This window comes from Carassius gibelio, chromosome B8 (assembly GCF_023724105.1).
Source record: "Carassius gibelio isolate Cgi1373 ecotype wild population from Czech Republic chromosome B8, carGib1.2-hapl.c, whole genome shotgun sequence".
Lineage (NCBI taxonomy): Eukaryota > Metazoa > Chordata > Actinopteri > Cypriniformes > Cyprinidae > Carassius > Carassius gibelio.
The window spans coordinates 17,033,769-17,050,573 of record NC_068403.1 but is presented as its reverse complement, the minus strand read 5'-3'; the positions used below and the strand labels follow the sequence as shown (position 1 = coordinate 17,050,573).

Below are 16,805 nucleotides of genomic sequence, written 5' to 3'. Positions count from 1 at the left end.
CTCACTGGGTTATAGAAATTAATACTTTTATTTAGAGAGGATGCTTAAATTTATCAAAAGTGTTGATGAAGACATTAATAATACTGCAAAAGATTTCTATTTCAGATAAATGCTGTTCTTCTTTTATCTTTCTATTCATCAAGGGATCTAAAAAAACAGATTCAACAGATTAATAATAATAATAAAAAAAATTGAGCAGCAAATCAGAATATTAGAATGATTTCTGAAGTACCATGTAACTGGAGTAATGGTGCTAGAAATTAAGCTTTAAAATCACAGGAAGAAATTATATTTTAGAAGTATATTCTAATAGAAAACATTTTAAATAGTAACAAAAATATATACATTTTACAGTATTTTGCTGTACTTTGGATTAAATAAATGCAGGCTGAGTGAACAGAAGCGACTTCTTTAATAAAAATAAATAAAAAAAATGAAAAAAATAAAAATCTTATTGTTAAAAAAAAAACATACATTTCATAATTTTGTTTTTATTTTATTACATTTTATTTTATTCTGATAATTAAGTGTACTAAGTTAAAGGGATAGTTCACCCAAAAATGAAAATTAGATGTTTATCTGCTTACCCCCAGGATATCCAAGATTTAAATCCAAGATTTTTTTACTCTCATAGATTCGGTTACCATTTTTCATGCATTGTACGACTGAGAGACTGCAACAACTGAAGCTAAAAATCATAATTTGTGTTCGACTGAAGAAACAAAGTCACCTACATCTTGGATGCGCTGGGGGTAAGCAGATAAACATCAAACTTTCCTTTTTGGGTGAAACATCCCTTTAAGATGTTAAATTGAAAGCCATAAAACATAGAATAGAGAACAAGATTCATGCAGAAGAGTGAGCAAAGACTGAGCAACTTCTGTGTCCTTAAGTACCATCGGGTAATGGGTAATTTGAAGTGGACTATAATTTTGTGTCTGGGCTTTCTGAAAGGCTGTATAAGAGCCATTTCTTAGTGAGGGTCAAGAGTTAGAGTCCCAACTACAGTTTGTTCACATTAATCACATGTTTTTAACAAGAGAGTGTGTGGGTGTTAGGATGTGGAAGCAAGCGGGACTATTTCATATCATCAAGTTCAGATTGTGTTCGACCCCCATTTTTTGCATCTGCGTTGTACATTACAATTAAAGACACAGCATGACTATAAAGTGAGGAATGGCTCTATTTTCCCACTTCTTGTCCATAAACTACTTTCCTTTACCAATGAATGCCAATCAGCTCTTCTAAGAGCTCAAGGCTGATGTACATTTGTTTCTGGATTAAGCTGCTCTGGAACATTACGAACGCAAATTCAAAATCCCCATTACTGCCGCTTCAGGGGCATTTTCTCCTAGGACCCAAGCACATCAAAATAATTTGGATGAGAAAACAATCAACAGTACAAAAATAAAATTAAACATGAAAGGTCAGAATGGCCATTCACACAGCATGTGTTTTTGCATTGAAAAACTGAGACGTGGGCAGTGGGAAAAAATGCAAGGTCCTTTTTTTTCAACTTGAGTTCAAAGTCATTAGAACTTCAGCCATACACAAAATGCTGCAAAATACAAAATAGATGTGTGAATAATGAACAAAACATATCATAGTGCATGTTATGCATAAAATAAGCTGAAAAATCTACCAAGAACCATTTAAATTACCATTTGCTTTAAGTTATTCTTTTTGGGGGAGTTAAATAACAGCACAAATACCATTCATTTGATGAGCACAAACATTAGTAAATTGCGTTGCATGATTCATTTTAATATTCTACTCCCATAAATTTCGCGTCTGAAATGTGAACTCCTACAAATGCAGGTGAGGTAAGGCACAAAAATAACTGTGTCCATGCCTCTTCAGTGCTTATTTTAATGCCAAAAGATGGTTTGCGCTGGTATAAGCTGTTAGTAAATCTAGCCCTAAGATTTTAAAACAGGTTCTTTACAAGTAACAATTTATGTCCTTATCTTTTTTTTTTTTTTGGTGAAAGGCTGTGTAAATCACATTCAAAGAAAGAATCACAAGAATCACTAAAGCCATTAAATATGCAGTCTTATACTTTTTGTTTGATTTTCAAATGCTTTCTTGATTCAAATCAAAGTTTGTAATGCTGTGATTCCCCTTTGTAGCTGGTTGGCTTGGTTCATGGCTTATAATGCTTTAACAAATATTTTATTTATTTTTTATATTTATGTGAGAATTGGAAGAAATACTAACAGAACCAAAAGTAGGTAGGCACTAACAAACTCTATTATGTTCACAATTGGTCAGTAAATCCAAAGGAATGGGTCAAACTGATGAAACTTGAATTAATTATAAAGAAGACTTTAGAAAGTACACCACTTTTGGCCAATTCTGAATTGAAATGACTTTACATGATGATCTACGAGAGAGCTGGGTTTTTAGTAACCTGTTAGCTCGGTTAAAAGAAATATTAACCTTCATACATGTCACCATCATAACACCTGTGGTATTTAAAGGGGATTTGTTGATTAATAGTCCAAAAAGTGAAGATTAATAATAACAGCTGAACACCAGTTTTTTCTTCCCATAAATAAAAGTTAATACTGTAAGCTGGCACACCCTGACACAACTCGTCTGCTTTTTATTGTTACCGGCCCCCTGTTGAAGATGCTAAGACTATTTGATGTAGCATGTCTTCATTACCATTTGGGATGCCGTGGAAAGGGAGAGCTGCTATCAGCCGATGAGCAGAAGGAAGAGGAGGGGACATATAATGTCCCTGTTCCTCTCTTGATAGTATGAGTCTTTCAGCTCCAGGCCCTCTGGCTACATTACAGTCTGTTGTCCCTTTAGTTTGAGAGGTGGCCGGGGAGCCCACAGTAATTGGAGGGATTATTGTAATTAGTCTGCCAGGCTTGTCTGATTCATTAAGAGTTTAAAGGCTAAAGACAGCTTAGAACAGCACACTCTAGTGCCGCATGCAAACCTAGTTATGTCTGATAATGTACCCTGATGGCCCCACGTACAGCTACTGACCTAAACATACCATCACAGGAGAATATAGTCTTTACAGGTCTGTTGTATTTAGATTAAACTTGCATTATATTTACATTGCACACTTCCCTAAAAATCGAGCCATGAACTTGCCGTTGCTAATGCTATGCTCCACTGTTTAAGCTAGTGGAATGATTTATGTTTCTGACTGAAAAGAGTCAGACATATGTAAATAAATGTGTAATAGTATAAATGGATCTAAAATTACCTTTTGGTAAAGGCTATTTAAGCCTAGATCAAATACTTTGTAAAACTATTGTGTACAAAATCATCCTTATTCTGAAAGCCTTTGTACATAATGTGTTATGGGTTTGCCAGTTTTCTTTTTCCAATATGCATATAAACGTGAGAAAGCCTGAGATTTCCGAAATGTCCAGTAATTAGATGAAAAAATTAAATTAAATTAAAAAATAAAATAAATCACAACATAGTCTTATTGAAATCAACAAAAACAAATTATATTAGTAAATAAAATAATTGCATAATTTATTAAAATATACCCCCTTTAGGTAACATAAATAAAATAAAATAAAATAAAATAAAATAGTTTTAGCAAAAAAAACCTATCAACAAATAACATACTTTTATATACTGGAACACATATTAAAATAACATATATTTCTCCCTGGCTAGCACCCATTGAAGTTCCATTGTAAGAAGGTAGAAATGGTAAAGCAGGGCACTCAAATAGTAAAGCAATGCATAAGCAACACCAATGTCATGTGTTTGATTCTCAGGGAGCACACAAAGTGTATACTCTGAATGCTATGTTGCTGTCGCTCTGGATAAAAGCCTCTGACAAATGCATTCATTTAAATGTTATCAGCTCACCAATCCATATCTTCGGCATCTTAGACACATTATGTAGCACATCTTTCATGAGCGTAATCTCTGCGTTTCAATGTATGCTTCACATTTTGCCCTTACTGAAGTGCAAGTGAGGAGACGTGAGGGGAAAAAAATGAAACACAAAAACGAGGATGGGGGTGGGGGAGTGGGGGATCACTGAAAGCAGAATGCATCTTATGGTCCATGTGTGCCAGTTTGGGAGAAATAACCTTCAACCAAACTCGATAAGCGAGACGCGCAGAGGGCCAGGAGGCTGGGAGGCATCAGTCAGTGACAGGACGAGGGCCCTGAAGAACTATAAATAACCCTGCAGAGGTGTCTGCAAGCAGGGCAGCTGTGTATCGACAGTCCCTCAAATGACAGCAAGACCAGGCGTCACAGGTGACAGCCAGGGGAAAAACAGCTCCAAAAAACCACAGCCAACACCGACTCTCATTAAGCCTTGGAAACACATTTTGTGAACCTAGAGGGAAGCAATGACTTTGGATTTAGGACAATAGCAGACTAACTGATGCAAAGACAATACTTGGATGACTGTAAGAAAGAATTACACAATTACACAAAAATAGGAAACTGCTCTGACATGCAGTGGGTCTGATTAACTGGAGTACGTGTTAGATCACTAGCTACTGTACATTTCAACTGTTGGGAATTATGTTGTGGTTCTTAACTGTAGTGGTTCTCAACTCATGGGTTGTGACCCCAAAAAATACAGATTAGACTTGTCTAATCTCCAATTTGGATACTGAAAATTTGGATTAGCTTTTGTTTTAGCTAATACAGACCAAAATTGATATGCACGTTTGCACTACCATGTTACAAAATGAATTAAACTCTTCATGGGTTTGTACAAGCGCTACCTGAGTGACAACTCCTTTATTCTGCTTGAAAGGAGACGGTAACAGGCGTAAAATGAGACCATACATCTGTATTTGTGCTCTTCAGAGAACATCATCTTCTACATAAATCATTTCGGATTTCACACTGGGAGTTCTGTCATTAGCTGCTCAGTGATTTCCAGAAAACAAAAGGAAAGATCTCAAGTTAATCTCAGCGGGAGACTGAAGAACGGATGCAGATGGAAAGAAGGGAAAGAATTGAAGTTCAGTTTGATTCAGCAATGTGTGCATAATGAAACTATGGATAAGGTTGTACACTTGTCTTAAAATACTTAAGAAGGACACAACTATAAGCAATTACAAACATACAGTAACTGCAAAACCACAAAATGTTTTGTGTGTTAGACGCAAATGGATAGATTTAAGCATGAAAAAAAAATCTTGTTTCAGCTTCACTCTTATTGTTCAAAGTCAGTCATACAGCTATATGTATAAACAAGGAAATGAAGCTGGGAACTTGCCGGAATCATCCAGTTGGCCAGATCTCCTTGCTTGGATACCTGCATGGCTCCTAACATGGTCAAGTTGATATGACCCCTAGAGGAAACAAACAATAAAAATCTAATTAAATGATGAATTTCATGGAGGAAAAAGGGTGTATTGTCTGTTGTCAATGAAACACCAATGTCATATGGACTATTTTATTAATGTCCTTACTACCTTTCTGGGCCTTAAAACGTTGTAGTTCTCCAGGGTCAGAGAGCTCTCGGATTTCATCAAAAACATCTCAATTTGTGTTCCGAAGATGAACAAAGCTCTTACTGGTTTGGAACAACATGAGGGTGAGTAATTAAACAGAATTGTCCTTTTTGGGTATAGTATCCCTTTATGCAAAACTGTCAATTCTAAAAGGCCATCCAAAAAACATAAACAATTCTTAACAGACTGGACTAAATCTTTTAAGTAGTAAGGTCCTGCATGCCAAAAAGATGGCTTGAAATAGTTCACCACTAAACCACTGGATTGTCAGAAGGTCTTATTCGTGAATCTAGAGACAGACTGTAAGTGGGTGGAAGTGCTCTATTCTTAATGTATGTGCTGTCATGACTCCCCTTGAGCCGCAAAGACCCCATGACCATTCACTGTGCTCCCTATTGCACCAGACAATTAAGGCCTAAATATATGACCGCTGCTGGAGTCGCAGATGGAGAAAACAGAAATAACAGTGAAGCTTGTGGGAAGAAGGCGTCAGCTGCCTGTGAATAAATCGATAAGGCTCATAAAACATCAACAGGGAGTTTTCTAAATGACATGGCACTATTGCACACACAGCACAACATACAGCTATGAAAATAACAGAATTATTAAATGCAAATTTAAACTTATGACTGCACTAAAACAGATATCTGGAAGGAATCAAAATGACCAGTGTATATAAAATATATCTGTTTATATAAATATTATATATACATATTTTTCCCTTGTGGTCTTAGACTCTAGTAGCTTTTGGGCCCTAATAAAATACACTGTGAAAAACACCACTTAAAATGGTGTCATCAGGAAATTGATATTCACACAAACAGGATGCACAATTACACACTCACGCACTTAAGACCAGCAAGAGTCAATTGCTTTATCGACAGCACCACACGATCTCTCCGTGAAGGCCAGAACGGTCCCGGCAGAGACAAAGCACCTTCATTCCGGCCGTCTCACCCTACTGAGCGGTACAAGAAGCATCCAATTAAAATAGCCACCTGTTTTGACACAGCTGAAAATGTCAGCCAACGTGGCCCGAGGCGCAGCCAGCATCACGGCCGTCTTATTGCATATTCTGTCTCCGCTCCATCCCTCACTTTTACCATTTACACCCAGCAAACAACCCTTTACCAGTTCCAAATCAAGCCCTTACACACAAAACAGCCACGGCGCTTCATTCGACATGAAAAGTCACATTTGTTACCGGAATGTCTAAGTGAGCTCTTTAAAGTGACACCATCTGGGGCGAAGTATTCAGCTTGTCTGAGGAACAATCTACTGAGTCAACTTGGGAAAAATCTTTTGTGGGGATGGTTATAAAACACTGAATATATATAAAAAGTCCTTATATATGATTTTAAATAACGTTAGACTTGATTGTGATTCGTCCTTACCCTCTGATCATGGCAAAGGAATCGTCGCTAGAGAAATAAGCGGCTCCAGGAAGAACTGTGACAGTTTCTTTACCTGAAAGGGTGAGGGTGAAATGGAAAGAGATTTCATTAAATGCTCTGAATGGACAAATTAGGTTATTAAAAGGCAATTTATGCAATGCTAATGCTGTATGACTGTCTACCAGTATGAAAATCAGGGGTAATTATTACCAGCATTGATGAGATCTGGATCAACTTCATCCTCTGTTGGGTAAGGGCCCTGAATTATTCAAAAAAGCAGAGTAATTATGAATGATTTTATGAGGAGTGCAAAACTCAGTCATATTAAGTCAAAAATAAATACAAGGTATAAAAACTATTAAAATTAAATGGAGCCAAGGATTCAACTGTTGCTTCATGTAGATGAAGAATTATTGTTCCTTTCATACATGATACCAGCTGAATATCTAATAGGGGTAATATTTGACGTTAAACAATAATACAGTACAAATCATACAAACTAAAGATACATTATTGTACATATATTGTACTGTACACTACCGTTGCAGTTGGTATGATTTTTTGAAGTCTCAAATGCTTAACAAGACTGCATTTATTTGATCAAAAATAGTTATGTATACAGAAATAATATTACAATTTTAAATATAATTTCTGTTTTAATTTCTATTTTAATTTTAATGCATTCTGAAATGTAATTTATTCTTATGAAAGCAAAGTTGATTTAAACAGCCATTACTCCAGTCTTTCAGAAATCATCCAAATATGCGGATTTGCAGCTCAAGAAATATTTCCTATTATCATCAATGCTAAAAACAGCTTTGTTGCTTCATAGTTTCGTGGAAAGAACATTCAAAAGATTAGCATTTAAATCTTTTGTAACATTACAAATGTCTTTACTATCACTTTTAATGTGTCCTTGATTAATAAAGGATTTAAAACACTTCCAAATGGTAGTGTAGGTTTGTAGTAATGTCAAAATTTTCAAACTTAAAACAACTACACTTTTTTAGAATGATTTTCTACTTCATTAAAATAAACAAGAATGCAAGTACAATAAAAGCATAACAGACAGGTTTTTCAAATGCTTGTATAACTGCATATATAACTGTATTTAGCAAATTCAATACAACTCTGAGAAAAGATAGCTTACCAGCCCCAGAATGCCGTTTTCACTCTGCAGGTGGACAGTAATATCTGGTTTAATGAAATTACTGGCCAGCATGGGGATTCCGATGCCCAGGTTAGCTAAAACCGCATTAACAGATAATCATGAGAGACAAACAGGAATTACATTCTTAGCAAACATTAAAACCATTGTTGCTCATAATAACTGGTTAAAATTAAAGGAGAACACCACCAAATTTCAATATAGCTTTCATTTACTTGAAATATAGCACACAAGCTGTGTGATTCACTTCTATTAATCTCTGAAAGCTTCAATTCCCATTCACTGTAAATGCACGGCAAAGACAGATTCTTCAAAATTCCCCGACATGAGGGTAAATAAATAATGACAGATTTCAATTTCAGTGTTCAGTGTGAAATTAAAATCGATGAAATGTAGGTGACATGGTCTGAAACACTGTACATACCATACATCCCGTCCTCAAACTCCAGCGCAGCTCTGCGAATAATCCTCTCTCTCACAATATCAGAGTCTTTCTTGGGTTTGGGATTTTCAGCCTGGCCTTTCTTTACTGTACGCCTCTGCAAAAGGTCAGACAGAGGGGCGGCAATAAGAAAAAAAAAAATGATGACAGAGGATAGATGGATAAAGGAAAACTGATAGAAACGAGCCAGACGAGTCAAGCCCCTTCACCTCGATCCGCTTCTCGTAGCTATCTCCCTTGACAATCCTGTGGACGTAGATGCTGGGGATGTGGATGTCTTCTGCTGCAAACGTGCCCACGTCTACAATCTCCTCCACCTGAAGACAGAACATAAACCAGCTGATGATGACAATGAGATTAAGATATCATGTTTCTTTGCAATAAGAAAGGAACTACAGATGGGCAGAATTGCTGACTGTCCGTTGATTAGTACTGTCAAGATTGTTTGAAGTAGCTTTAAATGTTGTGTGTAGTGGTTAAAATGGGTGCCATAACCTCTCAGAGACAGTTTTAGGATGTTGACAGTATACGTAGCACTTAGCGCGCTAAGAGTCTTTCAGTACTGTCAGCATGGCAAGTTGCTTCTCTATATTCATTCCTTTTAAAGCACTATCAGACTTCAGATCACCTGCAATGAATAATATATTGGTTATTTTGCATAATCCGCGAGTTTCATTTTTTTGGATGACTATAATTTTGTGCAATAACAGAACACAGATATTTAGCCTATTTATCTGAAATTTTTTTTGTAATACTTTAATTCAGCAAGAATGCATTAAATTGATCACAAGTGTGTACAGACTTTTAAAAAGAAGTATCGGTAAAATAGTCCATGTGACATCAGGGTTTCAAATGTCATTTTACGAGAAATCTTTGTGCATAAAGAAAACAAAAAAATATATACTTTATTCAACAATACTTCTCCACCTAATCCTGTGGCGTGCCGCCATTGTGGGAAGAGTATCACGATGCATGTGCTTCTGCTTCATGTTAATGGCACATGTGCATGTTAACGTAAGCAGCAGCGCCATGCACATGTGTTGTTCACATTAAGTGGAAGTGCATGCATCGTGATACTCTTACCACAATGGTGGTGCACTGCTGTCCATGCAGGGTCAGAGAGTTCTCAGATTTCATCAAAAATATCTTAATTTGTGTTTCGAAAGATGAACGAAGGTCTTACGGGTTTGGAACAACATGAGGGTCAGTCATTTTTGGGTGAACTCTCTCCTTAAATTTCCTGACAACCCATTTTTTTTTTAAGACTCACAACTCTTGGGTGGGGTTGAGAACCTGCGCTTTAAATGGATGCCAGGCTAGATGACATTTCAGTGTCAAACAATTCTTCAGTGCCCTGTATCATCATCTATCATCAGCTCCCTGTCTGGGATCCATTACAGCTGAAAAACGTACCATATTCTGTAGGTCAAACTGCCCCAGAAAATGGTAGAGACGCCTTACACTAGATGCAAGTAAAAGCTTTTATTCTGAATTCCGAGATGTTGATTTTACCTTCACACAGCATTGAAATGGGCAGCTTTGAGGAGCTTACAGGGAATAATAAAGCTGTCACATACAAGCAGCCTGATTGAGGAGGGTTTGCCCTGCAAATGGTAAAAAGTTAACTTATCTCTCTTTGGAGACTAGAGGATATGAGAAGCAGGGAATGAAGTGCTGACAGTTTAAAAAATAAATAAACATAAATCACAAACTTTCCGTAACCAGTAATCTTAAACTCAAGTCTCTAAAAGTCCTTTTTTACAGAGATGTTTGGCAGAATGTGCACATACTGTAGCTCTTTTACATACAATTAGCACTACCAAAAATGACAACTATTAATAACAAAGTGATTAATTGTAAAAAAACAAAAATAAAAAAACAAGAAAATTATAACCATTCTTAAAGGGATAGTTCACCCACGAAAACTGTCATTAACTACTCGCCCGCATGTCGTTTCAAACCTGTAAGACCTTTGTTCATCTTCGAAACACAGATTTGTGCTCCTGTAAACACGTGGCGGAGACTGAATTGTTCAATTATTTTTGTTTTCTTTGCGCACAAAAAGGATTCTTGTAGCTGCATAAAATGACGGTTGAACCACTGATGTCACATGGACTATTTTGCCGATGTTCTTAATACCTTTGCGTTGCTGTCCATGCAGGGTCAGAAAGCTCTCAGATTTCATCCGAAATATCTTAAAGTGTGTTCCGAAGATGAACAGAGGTTTCACGGGTTTGGAACGACATGAGGGTGGGTAATTAATGACAAAATATAATGACATTTTTGGGTCAACTATCCAGAATTCATTAACACCACAATACTAGTGAATATTATATTTGTGCTATTTTAACAGAGGTCGACCGATATGGGTTTTTGCCTGGCCGATACCAATGCCAATATTTCGAAACCAAGGCAGCTGTTTGCACATATATGATGCAGATTTGTTTTGGGGTTTTTTTTGCTGATAAGTTACAAGACAGTAATACTAGTAGTAGCCAAATTTAGAGTAATAATACATGGCTCAAAACTTAAGCACCTTTCAAAAACAGTTCTGAAGCATGCTTTTTGTTTGTTTACTGACAGATACCAGCGTTTCCCACAGAATGCAAGTGAATTCTCTGCCAGCAGGAGACACTGCTGGAGCAGAGATATAGCGCTTTCCCCGGTAACAGCTGTAATCAAATAAGCGCTGCTCAAATTTGGTACTTCTAACCTTTTTATTAGAAACAAGAACCAATAGTGTTTAACTTTATTAATAACAATCCTAGTGATTCATTTCTAATACTAGTTAATTTATGCAATTTAAATATTTGCATATACAAATTTGGCACTTGTAAATACTGTAGTTATGAGAAACTAAAGAATAAATAGTGTTTAACATTACTAATTACAAACCTGGTGCTTAATTATGAATACTCCATACTAATAATTAATATCTAATTTGTGTAATTTTATTGTTTGCATATTCAAATGTGGCACTTGTAACCAGCTACGAAAAACAAGAGATGGTTTTTACCATTACTAATAACAAACCAGTTATTATACTCCAAATGTTGTAATTGATATTTAATTTGTGCAGCTTTAATATTTGCAAATGGTGATCAGTTACAAGGTGCACAACAACCAATAGAGTGTGCAACATCCTGATAAAAAAACCCTGTTTGTGTTTCATGGAACAGAGAAAATCATTTAAAAAGACATTTAAAAGCATTTAAAAGACATACAAATTTTTGGATGAACTTTGTGATCAGTGCACATTTTGCCGAGTATGTCTCATGTGTATGTCTCAACGTGTCTTCATCCGCATCCTCCCGTGAGGAATGTTGATGTTGTACCTGTTCTTTCTGGTAGTGTGTTTGATAACAGCACAAAGCCGCAGACCGCGGTTTCACAGACAGCGCCGCTGAGAGCTCACAGAGCGGCTTAGCACTCCTTTAAGGACCAAAAATAAGCTCCTAAAATACTGAACAAAAATCTGAAGCTCAGATAAAGGCTCGGGGGGGAAAACACACTTCGCAGAGAAGCAAATCGATGCACCCAAAGCATGTTTAAGCCCTGCAGATGTGCACAAACAGAGAACAAAGACCAGGCTTGCTAAGGATCCTACAGACCTCACCCATCTGACTTTACTTTTCAGATTCTGCACACTTGTGCATCATACACAGAGAGACATTTCTTGAAATCGGTGCATATTATAAATGTGTACTGTGCACACGGCGCTGTTAGAGAGGGCAGAAACATGAGCCTAGATTGAGCGGTGTTGCTGTTGTCATGGTTACCGCTGGTGGCGTTTGGCTTTTTATCATTAGACGGGCTGCGCAGGGCAGAGAGTGACTGAAGGGCTCAGGCTTCCAGACGGCCTAAGGGTTTAATGCGGAGCGCAAAATGAAATCTGTAGGAGTTAGCAACACTCTCCCTGCAGAGTTTGCTGCCTCATTAACCCTTCATACATGAATTTACCATATATGCTATAGTGCTAAGATACAGACAGATAGTATACTGGTTAAAGGGACAGTACATCCAAAATGAAAATCTTTATGTTCTTTTTTCACTGCCATTACTGAAATAAATAAATAAATAAATTACAGTTTTAATCAATTATTATTATTATTATTATTTTGATAATTTATTCATTTAAAGTGACAATTACAGAGGTAATTGATATTATATTATATTACATTATATTGTTAGATATAACGACTGCAATAAAAGACTATGTATTGCATTTATATTATACTGTATATAATATTTTAATTAATAATGTAATAAGTATATATACTGCTTTACATTGAAGCATTTATATTATATTGCGTTATTTTATATTACACCATTTATAAAATGTACTGCTTTATAATGCATTTATATTTTATACTATAAAGTGCAACTCTTCTGAAGTGGCGTTTGGTCTTCAATGGGAATGAAAATAACTTTGATGTAATCTAGAAGGAAGAAAATCCCTTGGGATCCAACATCCCTGAGAGATTCAGAGAAAACTTTTTTCAAGGGTCTGTTCTTCTTTTGGACTGAGATCCTTGTCAAAGCAGGTTAAATCTATAGAAGCCGATGGAAACATGTTGTTATGAAACAGTTGGGGTCTCGATCAGAAACATGCAGTGGATAAATTCTTCATATCGCTTCGAATCAGGCAGGCAGCTAAAAATGATTCCAGTTTATTTATGCATGTCTCACTTCATAGCAAATGCCAAGCACAGGCAACAGACGGTGCACAAATAAACCGTAATCTTCAAAAATAGTTTGGCATCGTGGCACTGAGCATGATGAGACGAATCCAAATCCAAAATCCAATGGGAGAATAAAGCTAACAGCACTAAGCCTACAACACGACATTTTCCAAAAAAACACAAAACCAGGTATGTTTAAAAATAATAAGGATATATTTGTAGTAGTATTTTTGTACAGTGTTGTCTATTTATCTACTTCTCTTCAGATGTTTTTGAAGCAGGTTTCAGCTCAGTAGGAGTATGTTAGAAGAGTCCTGGCCTATCAGCAGCATGCACCTTGAGTGGCCGCCAACCTGAGGCTAAATACAATTACCACTTCACTCAAATGGCCCTTGAGGGGAATATGCACCAACTGAAGAAAAAGGGACCTCTAAAGAAGCAGGTACATTTTAAAAATGCTATTTATCGAAGTGTAGAACATTTTTATAAAATTAATCTACACCAAGGACCTTGATACAATGGAATGAAGCCTTTCAAATAAACTAAGAAGGCAATCTATAATTAGAGATGTTCCGATACCCTTTTTCTCTTCCCGATACCGATTCCGATACCTGGGCTCAGGGTATCGGCCGATACCGAGTACTGATCCGATACCTGGGTGTATATCTGTATATACAGCTGTATATACTACTAGCCCTGTGTAAATTGCTAGAATTTTTTTATGGTGTGCTTCAGACAGATCCCTCAATAAAACATGAACAAATACATGGTGAACTACTGTATTTATTACAGTATTTTTATTATCTAACGTGAATTTGACAGTATTATTTATTTTCTTATGCAAAAAAGAACTTCAAATGCAGCCAAAAATCTAACACCGCAAACTAAAAAAGGTATTTAAGTTTTACAATATAACTGTATAAAAAAACTGCAACAAATAAGTCTAGGAATATAAAAAAAGATCTATTAATCAGATAATCTCTAACAAGTAAAAAACAAGTAAAAAACAAGCAACCATCTAGGCATAATTATTATTATTATAGAGATGTATTATTATTACTGTAGGCTACAACAGTAGCTTTATATATTGTCAATTTACTCATGTAAACCAAACATTTATTTTAATGGGCTGCCATGAAGATCTTTGAGTGTCTGTGTTTATGATATGACAGTATTCTCAAATGAAACGGTAAATTCTCATGAAGTGACGGTTTATGCGTTCGTGTCCTCATGACACACAGCAGAGACTACAAAACAGCGAGCTCTCGCGCATCTGTGCCAGTCACCCACAGAGATGTAGATTTTGCGGGAGTAATATTTAAATAGTATTTTGCAGTTTAATATTCACAGACACTAGTATATATTCGGCTACTGTCTGGAGCCCTGCGTTTTGACTTACACGGAAGCGACTGAACGCAGTTGCCGGTACTGAATATACTCGAGAGTCTGTAACTACCGGTACTACAGAGACATACTGCTAACCACTGATCTATAATATAGTAGCGGCTTCACTGTCTTTTGGCAGTTTAGAATGTGATGAGTGATCCAGTCATATATAGATAAGGGCTGCTAACGCGTTTTCATTTCTTCTTCGCTGCTCTAAACAGGGGTTGCTTGTGGCAACACAGCACAACTTCCTGTGTTTTCAATGCATTTTGAGCAGCGAAGAAGAACCGTGCAGCGGTTAGGCAAAGCTTGCGGTCATAACTAGGTCTTTTTTAAGAAAATGGTATCGGATCGGTATATGGGTTCATGTACTCGCCGATGCCGATGCCAGAATTTGTTGTGGTATCGGAGATATTTCCGATACTAGTATCGGAATCGGAACAACTCTATCTATAATATAAATATCTAATTATCATATAGTCTCTGCACGTGCTCTTTTACATTGTCAACATTTATTCAGCCTCATAGATAACATGAATGGAGAAAATTTTGATTATATGCATAATCATTCCACATACAGCAAACAATGACTGATGCTTTACTATGAAAAAGTTTGATAAATTTAATGGTAAGAGACTAAAAATGTATATAGTAAAAACCTGTTCCCTTACTTTATATGGTGTACAGTGTAATAAATCTAATGTGAGATTTCATGTAATTTAACGTTAAAAAATGCTGCCAGTTTTTGACCAGTAATTTCATTATTTTTTAAGTATTCAAAAAAGACACCACAAGCCAACATTAAAGCTGCAAAAATGTGTATTTATAGTACATGTGTGAGAATCAAATAATTCCACAGACAATCATCTCCTGATCCAGATCAATGAGTTAGAGAATCAGTGAACAGAATCTCAGATGCGAACGAATCATTTTGTGAACCAGAACAGTTTATCCATTTAAAAGATTCAAATTAAAAGAACAAACGGTTCACAAGTCAGACGCTGATGCTGTTTTTATACTTTTATACTCTTATAAAAACAAAAGTTGTCACTTGGACGGTACCTTTTCAAAATGTGATGGGGGGGCAAAACTAAGAATTTGCAGAATAATAAGGAAATCTTTACATAAAGACACAAATATTCTACAAGGAGGTTATTGAATTGAAACAGAATTGAAAAATCAATGCTACAATCTACTGGCTTCACATTTTGCAATATCCCTGATCTGGCTCACAATGCCCCAGCTGTTGCACTGGTAATTTATGTGCAACAAACCAAAAGGATAATCAGCGTTTTGAATTTGGACAGAGGGAGGAGAGATAATACCTTTGAGGACGAATTTCTTCAATAACCAATTAGCCTCATCCTGGAAAAAAACCATTTCATGCAACCTGTCGTTTCAACAAAATTAAATAAAAAACACAGATTGGTTCCTTTAGAACCGATGCGACTAGCAAATATGGCCTTGTTTGGACCAACTTCCCTTGCATCCCTCAATGCTTTGGGCCTCATTGTACCTGTGAGAACAGGATAACTGGAATATGCCACGGATCTGCCGTGATTCTGTCGCCTGGCAACCGACTGGCCGAATCGATTTCACCTGCTTTATTATTGTCTTTTGGGCAATCTGCATTTCCTTTGGTTAATGCTAATGATCATTTCTTTTTAATTCATTAGGAAAACAGCGGCTTTATGGATGCGCAGCTATCAGATATCCTGTTAATTAGGATGCAGTGACGTGCCCTCGGTTTCATAACGAGAGGAAATAAGGTGGCAGCTTCCTCCAGTGGCATCAGTATTTCCAGCGCCTGGCTCTGACAGGCAACAGGAACGCTTCTCTCAAAACACTGAGCCATTGGCAAGCCTCATCAGCCAGCCAATTGAGAGGAAATAATTCAACATGGCTGCTGCTTTTGGCAGATTATTACTGGATGATCATAAAACACTGTCTCCCTTCCACGCAGCTAAATATGGCCTCAGCTATTCTAGAGTGAAAAATCAGATGGCAGAAAGTCAAAGAATAAAATGCTGTAGTTTTATAATATATGCAAGCTCGGGTGCAGGTGAAGGGCCAAACGAAATGGCAGTCTCTTTGAAGTAAAACATGGGACAGGGCTTACGCTGGTTCCAATCAAACAGAAGAGACCATAATAAGCTGATCAAGGACTGCAAGGATGATTCACATCATCATCTTCACATGACAGGATGGCTCTGTCTGGGAAAAGAGATGTATTTGCATATCCACAAAACTGGGTCACAAGCACTATGC

General features: G+C 36.6%; 1 protein-coding gene across 2 annotated transcripts in view; it reads right to left on the bottom strand.

Annotated features, from left to right (window-relative positions):
- oxct1a (3-oxoacid CoA transferase 1a) overlaps positions 1-16,805 on the bottom strand; it is a 39,672-nt gene that overhangs the window by 13,955 nt on the left and 8,912 nt on the right. For both annotated transcript variants that reach the window (XM_052563880.1, XM_052563881.1), the window contains exons 8-13: positions 8,679-8,786; positions 8,452-8,566; positions 8,010-8,104; positions 7,070-7,118; positions 6,860-6,932; positions 5,228-5,303 (exon numbers count right to left, since the gene is read on the bottom strand). In XM_052563880.1, the coding sequence (XP_052419840.1) occupies positions 5,228-5,303; positions 6,860-6,932; positions 7,070-7,118; positions 8,010-8,104; positions 8,452-8,566; positions 8,679-8,786 (516 nt within the window). The remainder of the gene's footprint in view (positions 1-5,227; positions 5,304-6,859; positions 6,933-7,069; positions 7,119-8,009; positions 8,105-8,451; positions 8,567-8,678; positions 8,787-16,805) is intronic.